Source organism: Anser cygnoides, chromosome 1 (assembly GCF_040182565.1).
Source record: "Anser cygnoides isolate HZ-2024a breed goose chromosome 1, Taihu_goose_T2T_genome, whole genome shotgun sequence".
NCBI classification, from domain to species: domain Eukaryota; kingdom Metazoa; phylum Chordata; class Aves; order Anseriformes; family Anatidae; genus Anser; species Anser cygnoides.
The window spans coordinates 57667202-57691879 of record NC_089873.1 but is presented as its reverse complement, the minus strand read 5'-3'; the positions used below and the strand labels follow the sequence as shown (position 1 = coordinate 57691879).

General features: G+C 39.7%; 1 protein-coding gene across 6 annotated transcripts in view; it reads right to left on the bottom strand.

The window, feature by feature from the left end:
• LARGE1 (LARGE xylosyl- and glucuronyltransferase 1) overlaps nucleotides 1–24678 on the bottom strand; it is a 283073-nt gene that overhangs the window by 44916 nt on the left and 213479 nt on the right. For all 6 annotated transcript variants that reach the window (XM_048059080.2, XM_066996856.1, XM_066996869.1 and 3 more), the window contains 3 exons: nucleotides 19796–19900; nucleotides 1970–2082; nucleotides 633–758 (listed from right to left, as the gene is read on the bottom strand). In XM_048059080.2, coding sequence (XP_047915037.1) covers nucleotides 633–758; nucleotides 1970–2082; nucleotides 19796–19900 — 344 coding nt within the window. The remainder of the gene's footprint in view (nucleotides 1–632; nucleotides 759–1969; nucleotides 2083–19795; nucleotides 19901–24678) is intronic.

The window sequence follows — 24678 nt, the reverse complement described above, 5'->3', positions numbered from 1 at the left end:
TGACCACAGCACACTTGATGTTAATTCACCCATATCGGTTCAAATCCATCCTTCTTTTATATTCTACTTGACAATAGTGAAAAATGTGCTATTAAATTGATACTATAGCTTCATTTTATTAAATTAATAGGTTTCTACTCAGCACGTCCTGCAAAAATGAATGGTGGTGTGCCTGGGTGAAGTGCATGCATTTATATTTTGGCTAATGTATTTCTAGCTAGGGTCCACCTAACCCTCTTTATGAAATTCACTCCATTAAACAATGTTGACTAAAGAATTTCAAACTTGCCCAGTACAAAAGAAGATTTTGAATTCTTTGGCTAAGAAGAGTTAAGAATTGGAACAGCTGTAGGAACTATGGCTCAGAAGTAATGGGTGACAGCATAGACAAGTCATGGAACACAAGAAGGGGATGCATTTGTCTAACACCTTGTCAAACCCTAAAGCAGCATTCACCTTTCACTTTTCTAGCAGTCAAAATGCACAAAGCTGAAGTCACATTTACTGCCATTGCTTGGGTGTCCTTTTAAGCTCTATCTGCTTGTTTCCCCTTCTATCTAAGGGGCTTCATCATTCTGTCAGAGTGGTGCCCTGCATTCTCTGTGCTGAAGGATACTACCCATAAAACATACCTTCAGGTCCGACACATCTCTGTAGCACTGCTCAGAACGAGTGTGATCAGACAGCTGAACATTCCAGAAACATGGAAGCTGGTAGACAAGGAAGGGATTTTGCTTGATGACTGCATTGAAGATATCCTAGCAGACAGAAAGAGAGAAACAGTTGGGTATGTTGTTTCTACAGTGGGGTGATGTCAGCCCCTCTGAACTGACTGTCCTTCTCCCCCTCAAGGCAGAAATGCAAACAGTTATGCAAGCTGAACTCTGTAAACTCTGCTTCACAATTCTGTTTCCAGGAAAGCTTATCAATCTAAGGAGCGATGGGTAGATCTGAACTAGAGGAACAGGCTCTCTCACGACACAAAGAGCTAATGGTCTCCAGCAAAGTTTTCAAATACAAGTACCTTGTACAGCAGCTGGGAGACATGGTTTCTCTTCTAGTCACCAGGGAGAGTAATATGCCGAAAATGTCAAAATGACTGCTGTTAGTAAGTAGTGCATCACTTCTCAATAAAGGGCATGAAATGGAAGTAACAGGAATCATTTTCATGAACTTCAGTAGCTTTGGATCAGCCTGCAAGGATACTCTACATATGTGTACATCTCTATGTGTACAGTAAGCACCATGCCTACTTAGTGGCGACTGATCATGAGCCAGATGTAGCTCAGGAGCAGTAGAAATATCTAAATATGATGCTGCATTGAGTTAATACACTCAAGCTGTTGAGCACAACTTATTGGTTCAGGTCCAGTAAGTACTACATTAATAGGGCTTCTGGATTTAAAATGGAGAGTTGGCAGGAATCACAGAGAGTAATTAAGCATTTCTGTGCATAGGCACACTACTTCTTTTCTCAGCCTCAGTTTCTCATCTGTGGCTGGGAGACAGCAGCACTTTTGTCTTCACGGGGGTGTTGTGGCCAGGCATACATTAAAGACTCATGGAACCTATCTGCCAGAAACAGTAAAGAAACATCTAGAGACTTTTATAACCACAATCTGCTTAGACAAAACAGTAGGAAAAGATATAGTATGTCTGGACTTCAAATGTCTGGAGGGTTTTATATTAAAGAAAGAGGAAAAGAAAGTTAAAGCTTGAAAATGCCAGTTGTCCATCTTATGAATCATTGGTGCATAGGAGGTAAAAATGTCAGTGTAGTAAGAGAAACCTTATGAGTAGATCTCTATTCCTCTCTTCCACACTTTCCCTGGCACAACGATTCAACATATGGTGACTGCAGGCACAACATTTTTCTCTCCTTTTCCCATACCTCATCCCCTTTCCCCTTCTTACTATCAACAATCCAAGGAGTAGCAGTTATGCTATCACCCTGCAGTATCCTACTCACCTGGTCAGCCAGTGAAGTGGACAGCATGCTCATTAACTCCCGCTCGGCTGTGAGTCTCCACATCTGCTCCCATTTCATCTTCCGTAACTTATCGAGAAGCAGCAAGATAACCCCTGAAGGAAAACACAGTGCAGAGAACAAGAGAGGATGTGATACCATCCTCCAGTCAAGGCCCTTCCCATTTATGTGCTGACTCATGGCAGTTGAAGCAAGGACATAAGCAGGGATCTACAGACTACAGGCCTTACCCTATGCTAACGCAGGACTAAAAACCCTTTGGGTTTCACTACACCACTAAGAAAAAAGTTTTCATGAATCCTTGAGGCTACAGAGAAGAAATGGTATACAGGCAAATGCTAGGTCATGCAGACTCTTGCAAGATGGGTAAAGTAGCCAAAGTGAAATGAAACTGGAAGGAAGAGGACTGAGAGAAGGATGTCGTATTTCTAGCAGTCTTAATTGCTAAAACCTGATTACATTATGACATAATTAGCATCGGGATTGTTCCTCACAAAATGAACCTGTATAGGTGATTCATATGATGGAAATTAACTTCATGCTGGCTTTATCATTCCAAAAAGAATTAGACAACATCACACAAGTAAGAAAGAAGGAATCTCCTATCAGTCAGAAGTGATCCTCCTTACTCCTTATTCCGAGAAGCTACAGGTTTGAAGAGGGTATTCTGTCGGGTCACTGTCTTCCAAGGAAAAGGTAGAGACAATTCTGATCTATCTAGAATGAGCTCATTTCTGCCACCTTCACACTGACCAGAGACCTGCTAAATTTACACTGACCAGAGATCTGCTTCTTGCAAAATCCCACTGTGTAAATGAATTTCTACCTGGCCTGAAACCAAGGTTATGGTGAGACAAGCAGAATTTTGTCACTCATACACAACTTTTTACTCAATGCGTGTGGGGTGAAACCTGACCCTTAATACTTTTTGCATAGGATGCAATACATACTGTGACGGATGAAGCCACAGCCCTTACTCCCCCTAGTAAGTTGTTAGCCACCTGACATCTGATTGGAATCCCTGAAACTTTTCTGAATAGCAGATTATCATGGTAAACAGTGCCTGTTAAATGTTAGTCTTTGAGAGTGCTTGTCATTAAGGCAGCAAGTGTTCACAGAGCAGGATCCTCAGATTGGAAAGTTACACCTGAAGGGGGAAAATGGATAGCTCAACATGCATTCGAGCTAGCTCAGCTGGCTTTTGTTTGGACAGAATCCCTTGTGTGGAAGAAGGGAAAATAGCAGAAGCAATGAAGCTGGACTGAAGCATTGGCAAAACCTTTCCTGCAAGGTCATAAAAAATTTTACTTGAAAAATTAATTCAGAAAGACTTAGATAAAAGCACTGTCATGGGGAATGAACACGAGCTGAAGGACCACAAAGAAAGAGTAATGATAAACAGCAGCCTAGCAGGTTGACAGCAAGCACCTAGTAGGAGCGATTATAGGTTTCTGCTGTTCCCCATCTTCGTTAGTGGAAAGGAGAGTGAACGGAATAGTAATGACATCTGCAAGTGATGTGAAACCAGTGGTCTTCCAAAAGATCATGACAACTGTAGAGAAACGTGGACAGCTAAACAGAAGAATATGAAATGCCAAAAAGCAGGCACTGGGAAAAGCTGCCCAAGGAAATCTATGATGATAAAACTAAAAGTGATGAGAATGAGAAAGGAAACGTAGCCTGAATATTTAGGAAAAAATCTCCTAAATCCTTTGTGGTGGCATAACCAAAAAACGGCAGATAAAATGCATTACTTCATGAGTTTTTAAAAATTAGATTACCCAAAGATTAGTAAATACACATGGAACGATCCAGCACTGGTTGGGATGGAACAAAGGAGGTTCCAGGTCATTTCTATCTTCAGTTTCTACGACATGGCAAATTCCTTTCTAGTAAAGCTCATCACTGTCATGAATAAAAAGAAAACCTCTTCTGGCAGTGAATTTCGTGGCCTATTTTAGTTGTTTCCTATTCAGTCCATCTGGTTAGCAAGGATGCTGGAACCTGTGCTGGAGGGATCCCCTTTCATCTTCAGTCAACCTTTCTGCTTCCAGCTGTTGGATTGGAAAGGGACACATCATCACAACATGCTGTAATGCATTTCTGCCAATGTGTTTGTCTCCTCTCCAGTATAACTGAAGCCTGTTTGGAATGCGTAGTATGCATGCGTTAGCTTCTAAGAAGGCTACTGTGCATTGTCTGAAATTCTAGACCAATGTGAAGCAGATTCCTTGCATTGCAGCAATAAGTGGGATAAGCTCCGCTCTGGCAGTGGATTTTTTTCCAGTTGGCAAGAACTGTCAGCTTTATTTCAACAGTGAAGTATAGCAAAGGAAACTCTTTATTAAGGAAAATAAAGAATAACTGTAAGATTCAGTTAACTCTAATGTAATAGTTTTTGTATTTTATGGACAATAAAACATTTTTTGTTAAGATTTTTTTTCTTAACTTCCTTAAACCTCTAATCTGAAGAGCAAACAGGGAAATGTTTTAGTATGTGCAGTATACTCCTTTTTTTTTTTTGTCTTCCACTCTTATTCTAGCAGCAGATTATGGTGTTGCAGCTAAAGAGATTATGCTGTCCTGAGGGGCTATCAAAGTAGCAGCTGAGAGACTAAGAGGCAGATGGGGTGGAAAAACTGGAATACATGTAATAGGGGATGTATTAAATTATGATGCAGTTGTGGCTATTGAAAATATTCACAAGCTTTAAATGCTCCGTTGCCAAGACTGATTTGGATGTGATTTCTATTTTAATTCACCTAACAGTTTGGCTTTAACACCTTTGTACAGTCTCTGTTCAGGGCTTCTCACACTGTGGAATTCTAATTTATTGCTGCTGTAAAAATAACTACAGGAGGATAGTTATAGCAATTTTAAATATTTACTTATTAGTATTAGTGAGAATAAGAGATTTCTACTAAGAGGAAATTTAATACTATTCACCCAATTAGTGAGTGTTATTTAATGCAAAAGCAAAGAAAAAGCATGTGAGTTGTAAACTTTTAAATTGTTCATGCAAAGGAAAAAGTACCTTTTCTTCAGAAGGGAGAATTGTGGTTTTACTTCTATATTGTTCTGTTACCAAAAGCAAACATAGCAAATGAACTAACTCCAATCTGTGCAATTAGTGTGCGAGCAGTGTCTGAAACATGGAAAGGGAAATATTTGCCTCAGGAGCCCCTGCCTTGAGAGTCAAATTGACTCAAATCTCAGACTAAATTCAAATTGACATGCAGCTGAACGTACGGGTAAAAGGGACTTACTCTGGACTGCTAGGCTGGGGGAGGAAGAGACTGGAGACAAAAAAAATCAAAGGAATATTTTATGAACATCTGGCCCCAAGCAGTGGGACATCTCACATTTGATGAGTGCATCATTTTACTGCCCTAACCTACCTGAGGAAAGCAAAGGGAAAGCTTGGCAAGAAATAAACAGAAAGAGAAAAGTGGCAATCCAAATGTCTCACAACTATTAAACAAACTGTGATTGGCCATAATTGGCCATAGAACACCCCATTTTCCTTATTGTGAGGAGACTGCTCAGGCATACACAGAGATGCAAATATCTTGAAGAGCTCTTGGAAAAAAAAAAAAAAAAAAGCTTTATCACTAAACATGTGGAATACATCCACAGTCCAATTTTCACTTGAATGGCATTTTCTCCCCTAGCTTGATGAGACTTTGTTTGAACTACCAAAATTTGACAGCTTCTGAATTGCTAGAACAAACAAACAAAAAAGGAGTTTCTCCAAAAAGGTAATTTCAGGACACACACAAACATACATACCCCAGAAAAAAAAGAGGGGGGGGGGAGGGGAATGTGATGAATAGATTGGACACAACAGGGAAAAAAACCTGCATGAATATCTTTGGACTGTACATTTCAGTTTGGAAATACTGATTTTTTTTTGTTTGTAACATTTTAAAAAATAACTTATTCTAAAACAATATTTTTCTCTTGAAAAGTGATACGAATTAAAAATCGTGTTGAAAATGGTTTCATGAAATGAAAAGGAAAATGAAGGGTTTATTTTGGGTCTAACCAAAGCTTTGGTGTCAATTTTTTGTCCTTTTCCATTTTTTTTTAATTCAATCAGAATCAGAGTTTTTGCCTTTCTAACGCTTCGACTGTGCAATGGTTTCAGTAGGTGTTTCACGCCATCTCAGCAAAAGTCTTTTTTTTTTTGTTAATCTGCTCCAGAACAAAATATTTCATTTTGCTTTTCCAAATAGTAAATTGAAAGTTTTCAGCAACATCAGCAATTTCCCTGGGAGTGCTATCAAGCAGCCTCACCTCTCGCTTCAGGAACACAGACTATGGCTGTTTCTGAAATTCACAGAGGAATTTATCGTAGAGTAGGAAGTAATAAACGACATTTTAACATAGAACAGAATCACTTACAGAAGTTGCAGTGAAACTGAACAAGCTTTCAAACTCAATCAATTTATGAGAATGACCATTTTAAGGTGGCTGAAAAAATCCTCAGTGCTGAGGGGAAGGGGGAAGAGTGTAGCTACTCTTAGAAATCATTATCTGTAAGCACTGCCTTGCCCGTTTCTTTCAGGTGGAACAGGATGCTTTAGTGAGCTACTTATGCAATTCCACATTATGTGAGCAGCATCGCAGAGTCTGTCATTGTAAGAGTTTTAAAATTCTTCTTGCAACTGAGACTAAACAGTGAACCATCTAGATAGCAAGCAGACACCACTACAAAACCTGAAAAGACAGGCAGGACATGGTTTAAAATATATTATAAAGCAACAGTGAGTTTTAAAATAATTACTGGGATTTTACAACACCTAACCAGCATACCAAAGGCCATACATCAAGCCACTGAGTCTTAGATGCTGTAAGAAATAACGTTAGCTAGGGCTGACATTATGGAAATTTACTACAACACATAACTGATCCAGAGATTTAAGGCAGTACAAACAACAGCAAGCTGCCATGCATTATGTAACATATTTGGCACCGCAAAGCTCAGCTTTACGTGCTGTGGAAGGGGTTTGTAGCTGTGCTAACCCAGGAGAAGTGCCATGATAGCACCAACTGCTTAGTAATCCTGCAAGTATTTATTCTTTTTTTTTTAATTCCTGAAATCAGTGGAAGTGGTCACACTGCATAACGCTAGGAATGTAACTATGTCTTTACTGGATCGGGGCCCAAATTACCGGTTTTGCTAAGGGTGGAATTTGCAATCAGCTGGGTCACAGCTCCTCACCACTCTACTTTTCAGCCACAGTATCAAGCATAAACAGAAAAACACAAGTATGTGTCTGTTAGGGATTACAAAATGAAATTCAAGCTGCAATTCCACAAAACCACAGATTTCTGCCAAAAGAGACATCGCAACAGTAATGGTACACATTTCTAAATCTCCTTTTTAAGTCTTTGTTTGGATGAAAATCACTGCATGGAAGTAAGTGTGCAAGATGGAAAAAATGATATATTTTACTTGATTTCTATACCATCTATATATATTTCTATACCATCTATACTGCTCATAATTTGAGTAGCCATAACGAAACCACAGCTTACGTCTGTAGCTTTTAACACAATGGCCAAAGGACTGTCATTCTAACACAATTTTGTGGTATCCTGATACATTTTTTAATATGCACTTACATATAGCAGCCTTATTCTCCGAAAAAGCCTTTCACAACATAGAACATCTAATAAAAACTTGCAGTGATGCACAATGTGTTAATTGAGAATAAATGCTGACTCCACACTTGAACTTTTCCCTCAGAAAACAGAACAGAGCTGAGAAGCTGTTTTGAAATGGAAAGTGGGCATCCCTCTGGGCTTGGTGACAGAATGCAGTAGCCCTTGTTTTCTCAGCACAAATATTGAAAGTGAAGCTGTGATAGAGTGCATTTGGAAATTTAGTGCACTCACTCTGTTGGAAGCCTGATTCCTCTTGATGCATTATAAACATTTTGTTTACACTTCCTGATGACCATTTAGTGAAATGGAATACCTCTCTTTTTTTGTTTGTTTTGCGTTGTTCTCTTCTTCCAAAGTATGCTGCTTCTCCTTAGGCAGAGGGAAGATATGGGATATACTGGAGCATGATTCTGTCCTCATATAGAGCTACTGACTGTAGCTCTGAACTTCCTGGTTCTCTAAATGTTTTCCTATTGTTGAGGTGCCATTCTTACTGAGTAATTTGATAAAGATACACATGCTTTGTAAACTTATCTTCTCTTCAGTGACTTCTATTTCCGGGGGAATTTCTGCAACTTTCTTAAAGTTTCAAAGACTTCTACAGGAAAAAAACAAACAAACAAACAACAACAAAAAAAAAAACAAAAAAAACCCTCAGGATTCTAAAAGCTCTATACAAGAGGAGACATGAGCCATAAGACTTTTAAGATGTCTACAAGACAGAAAATGTCTTTCCTTCCTATCTTCTAGAGCCCTATGAAGAGAAGTAACGATGCTACAGGTCTCTCATAGGTCATGAAAAACTGTCTCCAGTCCTGGAGGAATTGGCCTTCTCTTGCATAAATCCAATGTAGTGCAAAGTCATAAAACTTCCATGTCTAAATTGCTGATCATCTTGTCCTAAATTCTATACTGGAAAACAACAAGCCTGTCAAAAGGACAAATATTAGCAAAATCAAAAAGGGAAGTAAGAGTTCTTCCCAGCTGCTCTGCCTGATTTGGGCTTCACAGAAGACAGTAACAGCAGTAACCTTTCGTGGTTCCCTGTGTTTTCTGAACCCCATGTGAAGAGTAGTAGGAAATGACAACCATTTATGATGAAGCTCCTTACATGGACTTGGAAAAGCTCCTCAGTTTTCCTATAGCCTTTGCGCTCCACAGCCCTTGTGAGCGTGCTGAGATTACATTATAAAGGCAGTGGAAAGCAAAAATGCCAGCGACTTCTCAGTTGGTAAGCAAGAGAGATGGCTTCCAAGAGAAAAGAAAAAGAAAAACAAAACAAAAATCATTAAATTCAAATCTGAAAGATGATTGGGAAAGTTTTTGTTCAGAAAAAGTCCATAAGCTGTAAATCTCAATTAACACATTGTAACTTCAGACGAGCAAAGGGAAAGAGGGAGGCTTCAGCTTCTCCATGCTGCAGCAGAAGGGCAATGATCAATCTGAATGGAGCAGAGGAGAGCTGTCTTAAGAATGTAAGCACCTCACGTCATTGCCACACAGAAGAAGCACCAAATAGCTACTCGGTGTGTACCCCTGTACTTGTCTGGGGTCATAATGGAGGTGCCAAAAGTTGACTCTAAGAGAAAGATGGTCAGGTACCTACCTAATGATAAAGCCCTTTGAATTGTGAGACTTAAAAAAAAAATGGGGAAAATGTACATTTTTTAAACCAAGTTTTAAAGAACCTTCTCTCTCTCCAATACTAAAAATACAGTAAGTTCTTACACTGCAAACCACCCATGCTTTCATTTACCTGGGTGTTTAGGTGACTTTAATCAAGAGGAAAGAAGTCCTGGTTAAGTACGCATTTAAGTGATAAAGTCAGAAAGGATAATTCTTAGCTGTTGCAAAATAGAGGCCACAGGATTTTTCAAAATCAATTTGTGCTTTAACCAGAGCATAACTTCTAGAAAAACGCTGTCTTGATTTAAAATTTCCAACAATGGATAATCTATCACAAACTTTGCTAACTTATTCCAATGCATAGTTATCCTAATGAAAGATATATCCCCGATTTCTGATTTGTACAGGTCTTCAAACTTGCAGCAATTTGATCTTGCTGAACCTTTGCTAAATTGGCAAGCCCTCTATTAACACGTCACTTTCTCCTACAGATACTTATAAGCTATGATCTAGCTGTCCCTTGACCCTCTCTGAGAAAAGCTCCTGGAACGATTTTTCTCAACTTTATAGAAAGTTTTTCAGTATTTTCTTTGAAGTTTGTTAGTTTACAAGTACCCGTCTTTGACCTGTGGAGATTAGACATGGAGAGGCAGCTAAATCTACCTTTTAAAATACATTCACTCCAAGAAGAGGTCCCTAGTTCCCAGGTCAAAGACTATGGAGTGTTTGAACAAACACCTGTTCAGGGTCTTGCTCTTTCTTCAGCAGGCTGGCCACATTCATCCTGCATAGTCTTATCTTTGAGGACCTAGTACTCCTTCAGTTTTTAGACATAACAGTTATTTTGTGTTTGCATTTCTCAGTGTCCCACATAATGTGAGAACTGCGTTACAGTCCTCTAGATTGGAGAGTTTTTAGCATTGAACTGAGGGTCTATGTTGTGTGCATTGGAGAGTGTCATCAGGGCATTTGGGAGTATCAGAGCGCAAAGTCTCCTGAAGCAGAGTTGAAGGGCTGGAAGGAAGAGACAAACACAGTATAGTCCCATCCATACTACCTTCCAAAAATATTCCCTGGAGTGAACTATCACCAAATTACACTCAATAGTTTTTTTTCCTGAAGGAAGCCAGGTTGCTGCCTAAGAGAGACAGGATGCCAACTAATTTCTGTGCCCTGTAGATGATCAGGGAGCCAAGATTTAAGAGTGAACTAGGGAGCTAAATTATCTGGCAGTGCAGACATCCAGTATGCAAAAACGGAGCAAAAAGCCTACGCCCAAAACAACAACAACAAAAAATCAACTGTACTCATACTTCAAATGTTCTTGTTTATACTTCTGATGATCACACAAAGTACTTTGTACACAAAGACAACTGTATTAAACCTGGAACTAATGTTCAGCTGATTACCCATCTTGGACTGATTCTCATGTATTTCTCCATTGTATGTCTCTGTTTTTTATGAGTAACTACACTTTGTGTGAGCTGTCCTGAAGAGGAATCACAGGATAGTACAGACCACACAGGGTTACTACGTAGGAGGTCCGGTTGTTGCATTTGTTCTCCCACGTGCATGCATGTTTGGAAGGGATCACACAGAAAGCTTATTTCCATGCATAAAAACTGAAGTTTGCTAGGATTTGCTGAGCATTTGGCCTGATGAAAGCAAGAACATCTTCCAAAACTAATCTATCTTGGACTGTGCACCACAGAATCATTCACCTTTAAAAGAAAAATAATCTATTTCTTTATCCTCAACTCCTGTAAATCAGCTTAAGTCTACTTAACTCAGGAGTCAGGCATTTATATCAGATATAGACCTTATCCATGATGCTTATCCATGTTTTTTTTTTCTTCCTCGGTATGCAGCAAAAAGTGAAAGTTTACAAGGAACATTGCTTTAATTTTGTTTGTTTGTTTTGATCTTCCCAAAAGCATCGTATTTAACCTGGGCTGAGGCGTCAAAAATTTTAGCAAGTTTCCACTTTGGATATGACAAGAGGAAAAATGCACCCTGCACAGGTGATAATTGTCTTGGCTGGCTTCTAATATTAATGCTAGTACACAAGCCTAATTGTAGGGATGGACACAATGACTAAGAACCACATTTTCTTGGTCAGGTGCTCTGAGCAACAGAGGAAGAAACGTGGCTCATGGACTGAATAGCCTCTCAGGTATTTCCTCGCAGTTACATGACAAAGAATTTGGGGCTTTGCATTCAGAAGCAACCAGACTTTTTTTTTTATTATTATTTCTGTTAATGGACAATTCATTGACTGGATTAGGTTCAGGATGAATAAAATGTCCTAAGAAGTGGATTAGGGGAAGGAAAGCAGCACAGAATGAACATGCTGCTAAGACTAAACAGCATTTTTTTTAAAAAAAGAAAACACAATTTACTTTACGCAATGGTTTCACCTAGAGGTCAGCTGCTAGTCAATCCTTCCTCCACAACCATTTCTCTTCTAATAGGAGAGCAACGGGATTAGGTTCACAACAGAGATACAGCAATGCATTTGTTTAAGGCGAAAATGTATGTGGGGCTTTTTACCATGCTCACAGATGAAGTTGTGAAGTACAGCTTGCATAGGTGGACTATAAGGCGAGCAGAAAGCAATTTGGACTGGTAATTTCAAGGGGTCGTGTAATATAATAAAAAATATAGCAATAAAACATTCAGGTGGTCACCAGTTAAAAGTAGCATTCCACAAGAGTTGATCCTGGGGCTGATACTGTTTAACTTCTTGATTAATGAGCTAGAGAGGAGCTAGAATGCAACCTCAGCAACATCACACATTGAGACCAACTGGGGACAGGGCTGCTATTCAGAGAGACCTTGAGAGGCTGGACAAGTGGGCTAAGCTACATAGAGTTCAACAGCAAGTCCTGTATGGGACTATTTCTGAATGGACAATATGGACTGGGGGCCAACTGGATAGAAAGAAGCTTTGCAGGAGTCCTAGGGGTCTTGGTAGACACCAAGCTGAACATAAGCCAGCAGTGTGACCTTGTGGCAAAGGCAACCAACCACATCCTGGGCTATTTTAGCAAGGATGTAGAGAGCAGGTCAATGGAAGTGATTACCACGCTTTATTCAGCACTTGTAAGACCATCACATCTGAAGTACTCTTTAGGATTCTGCAATCAAATAAAGATACTGACATGTTGGAGCGAGTCCAGCTGAGAACAACTGAAATGGCCAGGAGCCTGGAGTACGTGATGTATGAGGAGAGGCTGAGAGAAATGGGCTTGTTCAGCCTGCAGAAGAGAAGGCTAAGGGGAGATTTTATTGCTGTCTACAAACTACTTAATGGAACCAAACTCTTCTAAAAGATGCACTGAAACAGAATGAGAGGCAACTGACACAAAGTGCAGCAAGGGAAATTCCAACTATCTATTAGGAAAAAAAACGTTGATTTTTGACTTTTCACACTACGACAGTACTCAAATACATGAATAGGCTCTCTTGAGAGGTTGTGGAATTTCCACCCTTAACAATATTAAAAGCTCAAACTGGAAAGGTACTGAGCAACCTGAGTTAGCTTTTGGTGGGAAAAAAGACCTCTGGAGATCCTTTCTGACCTAAATTGCCTATGATTCTAGGATCCGATTTGGGAAAGCTTCTCTTTTCACCTCCTCTGCTGAGGCCTTGAGAATAACAGTGTAGAAACTATCTATTGCAGTGTTTCTGTCTTCCCCTCAGCCTAGCTTGATGCAGACAAGTGGAAGAGGGATATGTTGAGGAGCTACAGCAAGAACAATTAAAGCTTGAATGTGGCTGACCAAAGAAGGACAATGAGGAAAAGAAAAAAGTGAGCTGCTGCTGCTTTTGAGATCTTAGTGTCAACTCAATTTTGCAGACTCCTCTTTCTTAGAACATCTCCAACTCAAGTAGTATAAAGTCTCTTGATTTCCTCACATACTGAAGACTGTTTTTAAAAAGCAAGGATCTGTCCTGAACCTAGCTTGCTTAGCCATTAAAATGGTTAAAGCATAGTAATTTCTGTAGCCTGTAGCAGCTAAGAGAGTGATCTGACTATGACCACATTCAAGTATTTTTTGTTGGCACTCTCTACACAAGGGTGTAGAAAGACATCTGTGTAGAAAGCCATCTTAAGTCACTCTGACTATCTGTGACAGACACTACACTACCCATTAAAAATCCGAAGACAGAGACTAACAGTAACGCCTCTGTCTTTGCTTTGAGACTTTGGCTAAAACCTCTGTTTCTGCATCTACAAAAAGAAATGTCTTTACACAATCACCTTTATGAGCACAATGAGAAACTGGAAAGTGAACTTGCACTTCAGAAGAAAAAGTACTGGTTTTACTATTACTGTGCATTTGTCTGGGGTTCTGCTGACATATAATAGAAGTTTTTGTTCTCAGTTTAGGCACCTGGATGCCTCTACCAAGCTTTTATGTGCAAATCTTTCATCTAAATTTAACCTGCTAATGATGGTCCAACTACAATAAAGAAAGGGCATTTCAGAGTGCTGGACAACATAATTGCTCATCAAGTTACGTATGTCCACATAAAGAACTGTCTCTATCAAACTAAAAATATCACACTTCAAAACGATTCTTTAAATCATTAGATTGCAATAGTACACATATATGTCCTATTTACATACATTACCTGGAGATATACATTATGAACTCAGGCTAGACCAGTAAAAATCCCCAAAAGTGGATGATTTAATCACCTAAAAGGATATACTTTTTATTTATTTCAGCACAATGGAAACTGGAATGTGGTATAGATGGTATGAATGCTGTTATTTCTTTAACACAGGTTTCTTAGGAGATGAAAGTTGTCACTGTTTCAAACAAAGGTGTTTTAAAAAAAGGCAGTTACTGCATGGCCTGATAGATTCAATTGCCAAGGAGCAGGGCATGTATCTCAGAGAATGCAATGAACTAGAAGTTAGAAGACTAATTCAGTCACAGCAATGCCATTATTACGTGGATAGGCCTCTCAAACAAGAGGCACCATTTTTCAAAATCAAATACATATTGACCCGCATTTCAGAAATGTCAAGCGTGCTGTAAACAAGTTCTCAGAACATCACATGCTTTAGAAACCGTGTTAGAAAGACTGGAAAGGAAGCTATTCTTTGAGGGCAGTCAGCTTTTAGATAGCTTATTTTTAAGTGGAAGCTACAGATTATAACCAACAGTGATATAGGGATGTGGTCTTCAGAAGCAGAATTGTCATTTTAGCTTCCCAACATTGACAAAAACAGACTGAGCTCTCCTGTGCACCTAAAATCAACAGTGTGTTGTCACCTCCTCAATTACTATCTGTATAATGTGTATGATACCTGCACCCCAAACATATTTTTGTGCATTATAAAGCATGTCTGTAAGTATGCTTTGCACTGATAACAATATTTGCTGAATGAGCTCACAGTTTCTTAAAGAAGAAATAATCTAATCCAAAAACCTGGTATAGTGTGAATCTGAGTAGGTGAAGAGTGTTACTTTTTGCCTTGACATTGCTGATGGAAGTATCCTTCCTTCTTCCTTTCCTTCCTTCCTTGTCTTCCTTCTTTTCTTCCTTCCTTCCTTCCTCTTCCTCATTAAAATGTATTTTGCATTTATTTTCAAAGGCTCTTGTACTTAGAACCAAACCTAAGGGTACCAAGTGTGGCACCAAGTGTGGCAATGGTCTTTAGAGAGGGCATGGCTGAACTAAGTCTGGCCCCTATAGCAGGTACTTAAAATTTCTGTAACTCATGAGTTCTCCAACTTACTCATTGAGACAATTCTAAAAAAATCACATCTCTCAGACAACCACTATATTCATGTCTGTACCCCATGGAGAAAAGCATTAGTTTGAGTTAGAATCTATCTAAGATAATTTGCAAATTACTGCTATATCCAGGTGGTTCTCATGGAATTCTGACTCATCCCAAGAAAAAAAAAAACACAATTTGGTAACAGATCTATACAGAATTAGGCAACAATTACTATTTAAATCATTAACTGTGAGCGTTTCTGAAAAGCAGAAGAGTTTAGTTAAATTAGAAGTGCTCTGCACTATCTACCATCAGATCCATTATTATATTGTCATGAGCAGAAGGGTGCGTAGTTCAGATGAAAGCAGTTACCATGTTTCCAGACCAGGTTCACAGACTGTGCCATGACCACCCCCCAGCTTTGCACTGCTTTACTAGTCATCTGCTTTCTGCACTGAAGATGCACAATACCATCAAGAAGCACAAGATGAGAAACAGTGCAATCTTATATAAACAATCTGCCCTACACTTGCCTTTATTCTTCGTTCTGCAAAAATGACATAACATACACTTCCTGCTCCCAATTCATTCTTCACAGGTCCTTTTTTTCAGGCAAATAATTAAGGAAAGAGGTTCATTCTAGCTTCCTTCCCGTCATTAGAAACATGGAAGTAATAATACACGAGGCACACGTAGGCAGGAAGTTGTTAGGTGCTAGCCATTCCCTTCTGTTCTCAATCCACAAATCTGGTAATGTGACATCTCAGCGTGGGAGCACGAATCTTAAGCTCAAGCTGTTGAGACTCCTTCTTACAGTACCTAGCAGTTCCACCAAGGCATTTTAGATGAGCCTCAAATCCTCAGGATGGGCTTCTGTGGTCTAGAAGTCCGAAATCCCCTGGGCCAAAGATTTTACAAATACTCTCTAGCACTCCGATTTCAGAGCACAGAATTGGGTTGTCCCAGGATAAACAGGCTCATGTTTCTGGACAGGGAAGTCCCTAATCACTCCTTGGTTCAGAGCAAGATGTCTGTTCTCTGAGACAGAAAACAAGACAAAACTTTGGATCAGAAAATAGCAGCGGAAGCAGCAGAGCTACATTTCCAGTGATAACTGAAACATTAACACAGAAAACAGTTTGAGCCTGAGGCTCTTTAGCTTTCCTGACAACCCCACTGGCAGCACTGCCACAGCTTTTTAGGTGCTTGTCCTTTCCTCAGTTTACCATTGTTCATCTTGTCCTGTTCTGGCATTAATTTTCATATTGCCTGTTCCAGTAAGAACTTAAGAGACCCCACGGATGAAAGGGTCACTCTGAAAAATGGTTCCCATGCTGCGGTATGACCGACAATGAATTCTGAGCTATCTCAATAATAGCAGACATTATTGTCAGGAGACTAAATTCTCCCAGGTCTTGAAAACTGCTCTGAATACATTGCCTCATACAATTTAGTCTGATCCACTCTGCAGTTCCTCTGAGAGGCTCGGGGTGGGATTCTCAGCTGTTGTAAGCTGGCCTCGATGCACCAAGGCAGGAAAGCCAGGGGTGATGTACACCAGCTGGGAAGTGGCCTGAAATCATGACAACAGAGTTGCCAGAAACTGCTCTTAAAAGCTATGCTCCACCATGACGGAAAATATAATGCAGACAAAGTACTAAAAGTTTTTTTTTTTGTTGTTAATAATTTATTTGACAAGATATTTTTGTGAGGACTAGAATGACTGCTACTCCAGAAATGAACATCAAACCATACAGAGCAATTCTGGAGCTGTCAGTTTAACATCTGTAAAGAGAAAAAACCTCCCGCAGCTCAGGCAATACTTTTGAAAGCAGAGTATATAGTCAGTGAAAGACAATATAGATTTCATGGAGAGAAAAGTATGCTTTAACTAATGCATGAGGATTCTGTAAGAGTTAATCTCAGTGTAGACAAGGAAAACAGAGCAGATGTCATATAAGAAGTATTTCATTAAGTAGCTTACTGAGCTTTGACCAATGAAGTACAGAAAAAAACCTGTGTACCTTTGCGGTACAGAAGGAACAGTATTTAAAATAGCTTGAGGAAGTTAATGCTGTCCAGATAATGGATGGGTCTAACTAAGAACATTTTAAACAGAAATTAAATTGTCACTGAGCTGACTTTTGAGTTTGGTCTGGTTTTCCTAAGATTGTATTGTCACAGACTAAAGTATGACTTGTGTAAATGAAGAAGAAGGGTTAAAACCAGCTGAAAAAAACCCAAACCTTTCCTTGAAAATCTGTATTGGCTGGAGCTCTGGCCTGGGCACACAGAAACAGAAGAATGCATAAGCTTGCTGGGTTTAAAGAGCTAGTGGAGAAGGAACAAACACACCTTTAGCATTAATGCACCTGCCTTCTGGGACTCCCCAGCCTGTATGCTGTCCAGAGTGGCTTCAAGCACAGCAAAGTGGAAGTGAATGATAAATTATTTGCTTTAGAAACAGGGAGGAAGAAGTGGAAAAAAAATTGACTCTGAGGGGTTCTCCTGCATCAAATGTGCCAAGATTGAGTCTGGTTGAGAGGGCTCATGTAAAAATTTCTTTTCTTACAATTGTATGCTAGGACTGTAATAAAAACACTACCAAAAAGTAAGAGCAACATCTGTCTGATAACTTCCCTCTCATCTGAATTTGTTTAGCCCATTAGAGTTTCAAGGTTTTGGGGACCCTTTTACTGTTCCCAAGTACGACTCTAAGCACCTGAATCTCTAAGCCATTCTCTTCCTGGTCTACTGTCTTTCTTGAGTGTTTTGCTTACAGTTATTGTCTCTCTGCTCCCCCCCTTTTAGTTTTCTGAATCCTCCTTGGCCACAGTGTTGTCTTCAGTGTCAATTATTTTAACTTGCTGAACACATCAAACAAGCTACAGTTTCTTTTGGTATTTCTTCTTTCTTGAGAGATTTATACCTCCAATCCCTGCTAGATTACTGAGGCAAAAAATGAATTCAATTAAAAAAATTATAGTAAATGATGCTCCTTCTGTTAGTAACATCGTTTGCTACCTCTCAGAAATTGCACTGCTTCCCTCACTGACCTCTTGTTCCATGTACTTGAAAAAATGTCATTCCACTTACTATAACCACCTGTCAATTTCCCATTCATTATCTACCTTATGTTTTTCTTTCCGGAAAGAAAGGAAGTTATTATAACTACTTCTGAATTGTCTGAAGAAAGAAACTGTGAGCAGACTAAAATCATGGTCAGGATTATGCATGGCCTGGTAGCTTTGTATTTACATATGCTGAGAATTAACACATGCAATATATGTGAAAGACTACAGACATTCAATTACTTTTGCTTCGAGAGGAAGACTTTTTTGATGCAATGACATTTGGCAACCCTATAAAGCATTTGGATCAGTAAATTAATGTAAACTAATCCTTTACAGCATTTTTACTTAAATAGTTGCATTTTAGATACTACATGCCATACACTTCTGGGTCAGCCTAATGTTATGTGGGTGTGCCACATTTCTCTCTGCCAGCATTAAAATGGCAGAAAGGAAAAAGGAAAAATGAAGCAGAAAGTAACTGTAAGAGTTGGTAATCTCTCGGTAGAACAAAAGATACTGCTTTGTGGTGTAACACTGAATAGAATTGACATTGCCAAGGTTGGGTACGTGTAATATACCCTCTCAGGTTCCAGGACAAATCCATGAAACTTAGCTCTGTCTATTGTTTTTGGAGGGTGGGGGCAGACCAAGACTTTATATATGCAGTTCTGCTCTGGCAAGTAGAGAACCAGGAAACAAACCTCTTTTGCCAAAATCTTATATCCCTATCTGTGTTCAGTTAAGCTACTCTTTTGAACATTTTCATAGAACAGAAATGCTTTGCAGGAGCTGAAATAAAAAAATCACAAAAACTGGCATGATTCCCCCAAATATGTAAATGAATACAGAAATAAAAGTGACCCAACTACAACTATTTGCAATCCATTTCCTAGTAAGTCTGTTTAATTCAATCCAATATATTTCTGCAAAGCAAAACCACTACTATGGTGAATCATTTTCTGATAGTGCAGGGATATTTAAATGGACTCATCTTTTCTAAATGGAGGCTTCACCATCTGTTCTGCCCTCTTATTACAAATAGAGAGGGAACCTAACTCACTGCATCAGCATGTAAAGCCTAGCATCAAAATGATTTAGATGTATGTGTGTGTTCTTTATGCACCTGGTATGTTTTCTCACATACCAAACACAAATCAGTGGGAAGGCCTGTCTCTTGTAATCTAATACATTTTCTGATCTAGTGCCTTTATTCCTTTCTCATGGCAGCAGAAATTGATGGCCAGTAGTTTGCATTTTATTAGGACAATTATGACCCTGTTGCCATCCTGCAGGAGATATATCTTTATTGGGCTGACATTTTGTGATACCATTACCTCTCTACAGAAAATGAGCCTTGATTCTTTCCCTCTTGCTGGGTCTATGTACGGTTCATCATGGACAGAAATGTTGTAGATGTGCTGAGGATGTGCCAGACTGCTGAAAAGCTGTCTTTCCTCAAAGGATGCCATACAATCTCCCTTAAGACCATTTAGAGAGGGAACATATTCCCATCAGAGTAGCACTGGAGCAGAAACTCCAAAATGCATCATACTGCATCATTTTTACAGCTTTAAATGGCAAATTTTGCAGTAGGTTAGGAAGGGAGGTGTGAGTTACCACATCTTACTCTCTCTGTACCAGGGGATTGATTCCACGCTTGATGCAAATGTTAATTCAAATAAAACCCTCAGGGCGTACCTGTGTTGTAGCCCCTCCCAAGTGCTGGCCAGGGCCGATGATTCTTCCAGAGGTTGCCCAAATACCAGTCACTCTGGTTCTCCACCAAGCCAAGAACCTGCTGCCCTGGAAATGAGCAAATTGCAAGCAGATCATTAGACAAAAGATAGTCAGTCCATGGAAAACACACACAAAATCTGGAGAGGGACAGGCAGTGGAAACAGAAGACAGCAGTTCTGAAGCTGCCTTCCTTTCATGCATTAGGAAGATGCCTGCTTATGTAACAGAAAGCAATCCTGGCACAGCAAACTCAGCACGGCTCATTTCTTTCCTTTTCCCCTGGCTAGTCTGAGTAATTAAACACTGTGGGAACCTTTGTCATGCTGACAAAAATATATCACCCAGACAAATATGAATGCTGCTTGATTTTGGAATACAATGATAGAGAATCCTCCTAGTGAGAAGTAAGTGTTGGTAAAATGATCATCTAATATGAAGATCTGTTTAAACTCTGATGGAGATAATATAATAGAAGAGCAAGGTTCAGTATAACAAATTATTCTCTTCCCATGCTCTCCCCTCTCGCCCCCCAACTAGTTCCAGTTTTTTTTCTCAGTCACAAAAGACATCCTTTTGGCTCAGGAAACAAATGGATTCTAAGGGTTTACCTACATAAGTTGCACTGTTTTAATTTAAGAGATTAATTTAAAAGTCATTTAGGTAAGCCTATGTGGAATGCTGCACAGGAATTATGATTTCAGTTTTAAATGGGCTTATTTTGGTTTAGCTTACATTGATTAGCAGCTGGTTTCAGCTAGAGTAAAACGTGCTTTAAATCAAATGTGTCTAGGAGGTTTGTACTGCTTAAAAATCAACTGAAAAGTGAATGTTTGTATAGATAAGGACTTAATTATCTATCCTGAAATGTGCTGTATGAAATGTAAATAAGACTAGTGATTGAAATGATGCTCTGGTGACGGAGGACGGACGGAAGGGGAAAACTGCATTTGGATCTAGTCAAAGAAAGGAAAGGGACTAGTGTTTTGACCAAGGGACCCACTCAGTGTGGGCACTATGACTAAGACAGGAAATGTTTTTTCAACCTTTTTGGAAAGCAATTAAATATCATGCTCTCAAAGTACATTTTCAAATCCCAGCTATGCTCATAAAACTGCATGTATGGCCACAGCAGTGCACTGAAAGCATTAAATTATCATCCTGTGTTGGCTATACAGGACCACAGATGCACTACAAAAAAAAAAATAAAAATCATTATGGCCCAAGACAAGACTGGTCTGAGAAGCAAGACACAAAGACAGAAGTTACTCATTCATGATCAGCTATGATGGCATGAGCGTAGGCCAGGTGACTGTGTTAGTCCCCTGTGGTACCCAACTCAGTGGGATGTCAGTAAGCCTCGTGCATCTCGAATTCTATTTCAAAGAATGTGAGCAGCAGTGAGTGGCCAATGCATGTAACAAATAAATCAGAACTGCGCGTTACAACAGCATTTAATGAGTGAACGGAAATCAATCTAGAAATAACCTTGAGGGATTACAGAGTCCACTCTACACCACTGCTCAGGTTCAGCCTACTCCATCCTAATCATAACATGCCAGTCCTCACCAGCCCTCATTTTCCAATGATGTCCCTCCTTTTTCATTCAATATTTTACATTTCCTTTTCCACATTAAACTCCATGAACAGTTTTTTAAGAAGGTGGAAAATCTGGGGGAGGGGGAAAGGATCATAAAAGAGACTACCATACATTATCACCCCGCTGGTGCTACTGAAAACTGGTAATATTAAGAGAGTGTGGTGCGTAAGAGAATGAGGTGAATTACAAGTTAGAAGCAGATATATCCTAAGCAAATGTTGAAAAGTGGATGTGTTCTTTCTCCATACAAATAAACCTCTCAAATAAACATCTCTCAACCTATGGGACTCATAGAACACACTGGACAGCAAATGAGGCCCCATGAGCCATATATTGCAAGGAAATAGGAAAAGAGTCTCAACTGATTGATACAAGTCTTAGCTAAAAAAGGCCGAAGGGCACAATTTAAACTAACTCTTGTTGATTCTGTGCTCGAAGGCTGTGTGCTCTTTATAACCACTCCCTTACAGATGAGGTAGAATAAATCAAAATAAGGAGCTACCATGGCTAGTAAAGGATGAGAAAAACAATAAAAAATACAGGTGCATCTGGGCTGGAATGGATTGGCACAGCTGGTAGGAAGAGAGTGACCCTGCACATACTCTAACAGTACATTTCACAACTCAGCAGTCTGCAGATCCTTATGAGGATAGTACCACTAACATCAAAAGAAATGTTAGAATTCTATTTGCAAGAAGCAGATACTAAACTTCCTTACCAGGGAACATCAATCTGCTTTCATTATTTTAGCCCCATGCATTTCCCAACAAGTCACACAGTTCAGCCTTCAAACTGATGAATAATAAGAAATGAACAAACCTTGCTGTTTGTTAATGGTTTTGCTTTCCCACCTACCAGTCAAGAATCTCAGTTCTGACAATGTGCCCCTGACTTACTTTTCAGTTATTATTTTTCAGGCTAAGATAAACTGAAAAGGCTTAGGAAATTATGTTTGCATGCATTTATTGTAGTTTTATTGTTTCCTTACCCTTTTCCATTTATTTTTGAAGACACCAGAACAAATCCTGCTCTCACCAGTATTCCTGGAGGTTTGATATGGGACACAGATGAAGGCAGCAATTAACATCGTGTAAGCTTCAGGGCTTAGATATATGGATCAGATAATGTAACTTACTCTGCATCAACTGAGCTGGAATAACTGTCTGTACATGCCCTTTTAGCTTGCCACAAATACAAAATTAGATGTGTTAGCTAACACTTTTTAATTTGATTTTGCAATGGCCTGGGAATCCATACATGTTCAGGTACTGTCCTAGGGCAGTGTAGTTCACAGCTTGTCAGGCTCCTGTAACTCCCGCTGGTGTCTAAAAATCTACTAGGCAGAAGAGATGGCTTGTCTCCCAAGCCATCTTGGAAGAAGTTATAAAGATACATTTAGTATTTTCTCTAGTTATATATACATATATTTTTCTTTTCTTTTTCCTAGCCTGGAATAGTGTTCCTCTCTCTGCCAAAGAATAATATATTTTTTCCCTTTACATTGTCTCTATGACCTCGACTTAGGGCAGAAGTGATCAGAAAAACAGAACTGCAGCTGCATGGCAAATTGTGATGGTTCCGAATTTTATTTTATTTATTTTTTTCATTCTGATTCAGTATAAAAAAAATGAAATTCAGAAAAATTCCCTGGAAAAAGAGATCCCAAAATATTTTGATTCAAAGATATCAAAATAACCACATCTAAATGTAGAACCCCACTCATTTCAGTAAGATCAATATGACACACAATACAGATGTATAACATATATCATTATTTTATATATTTAAAAATTAAAAAAACTCACATCATAAAGTTTTGCCCTTCCAATTTTGAACAACTAAAAAGATTCCATTCAAAATTCTCATCCATTTTTTTAACATCAGTTTTTTAAAATCAATCTGCCTAGTGTATTGGAGTATTATCAGTTAATTCATTAACTTTAATTTGGTTATTTTTTCAAATGCATTGTGAAGTTCATAGAATCATATCATAGAACGGCTTGGGTTGGAAGGGGCCTTCAAGATCATCCAGTTCCAACCCCCCTGCCACCCACTAGATCACGTTGCCCAGGGCCTCACTGAACCTGACCTTGAACACCTCCAGGGATGGAGCATCCACAACCTCTCTGGGCAACCTGTTCCAGTGCCTCACCACCCCATGAGTGAAGAATTTCCTCTAACATCTGATCTAAATCTCCCCTCTTTCATTTTAAAACCATTCCTCTTGTCCTATCATCATCTGCCCAAGCAAAAAGTTGTTTTCCATCTTTTTTATAAGCCCCCTTTAGGTATTGAAAAGTTGCAATGGGGTTACACCTCCCTCGACCTGCTGGCGGCTACTCCTTTTCAATGCAGTCCAGGATGCAGGTGGCCTTCTGGGCTGCAAGCATGCACTGCTGGTTCATGTCGAGCTTTTTATCCACCAGAACCCCCAAGGCCTTCTCTGCAGGGCTGCTCTTAGTGAGTTCTCCCAGTCTGTACTCACGTCTGGGATTGTCCCAGCCGAGGTGCAGCACCTTGTGCTTAGACTTGTTGAACCTTATTATGTTCATGTGGGCCCAAATCTCAAGCTTGTCCAGGTCCCTCTGGATGGCATCCCTTCCTTCTGCTGTATCAACTGCACCACTCAGCTTGGTGTCATCTGCAAACTTGCTGAGGGTGCACTCGATCCCATTGTCTATGTTGTTGATAAAGATATTAAACTGTACCAGCCCCAAGATGGGCCCCTAAGAGACACCACTCGTTACCAGCCTCCACTTGGACTTAGAATCATTGACCACCACCCTCTGGGTGCAGCCTTCAAGCCAATTTCTTAATGATCCACCATTCAAATCCATCTCTCTCCAATTTGGATGTCAGAATATCATGCAGGACCATGTCAAAGGCCTTGCAGAAGTCCAAGTAGATGACACTGGTTGGTCTTCCCTCGTCAACTGATGCAGGCACTCCATCGTAGAAGGCCACCAGTTTGTTCAGGCATGATTTGTCCTTGGTGAATCCATGCTGGCTGTCATGGATAACCTACTTGTCTTGCATGTGCCTTGACACTTCTTCCAGGAGGATCTGTTATTGAAATGCAGCCCAGGCCAAAGTGGTGTTGAACAGGCACAACGAACACTCTCCTTGTCCACAGTTCTCTGACCACCCCTCCGCCCTGATCTGCCCCTCTGTCACTCTTCGTGCCTCCCTGATGAGGCACATGCACCTCTGCAGAAACTTTCACCAGTCTCATCTCCCCTCTGATCAT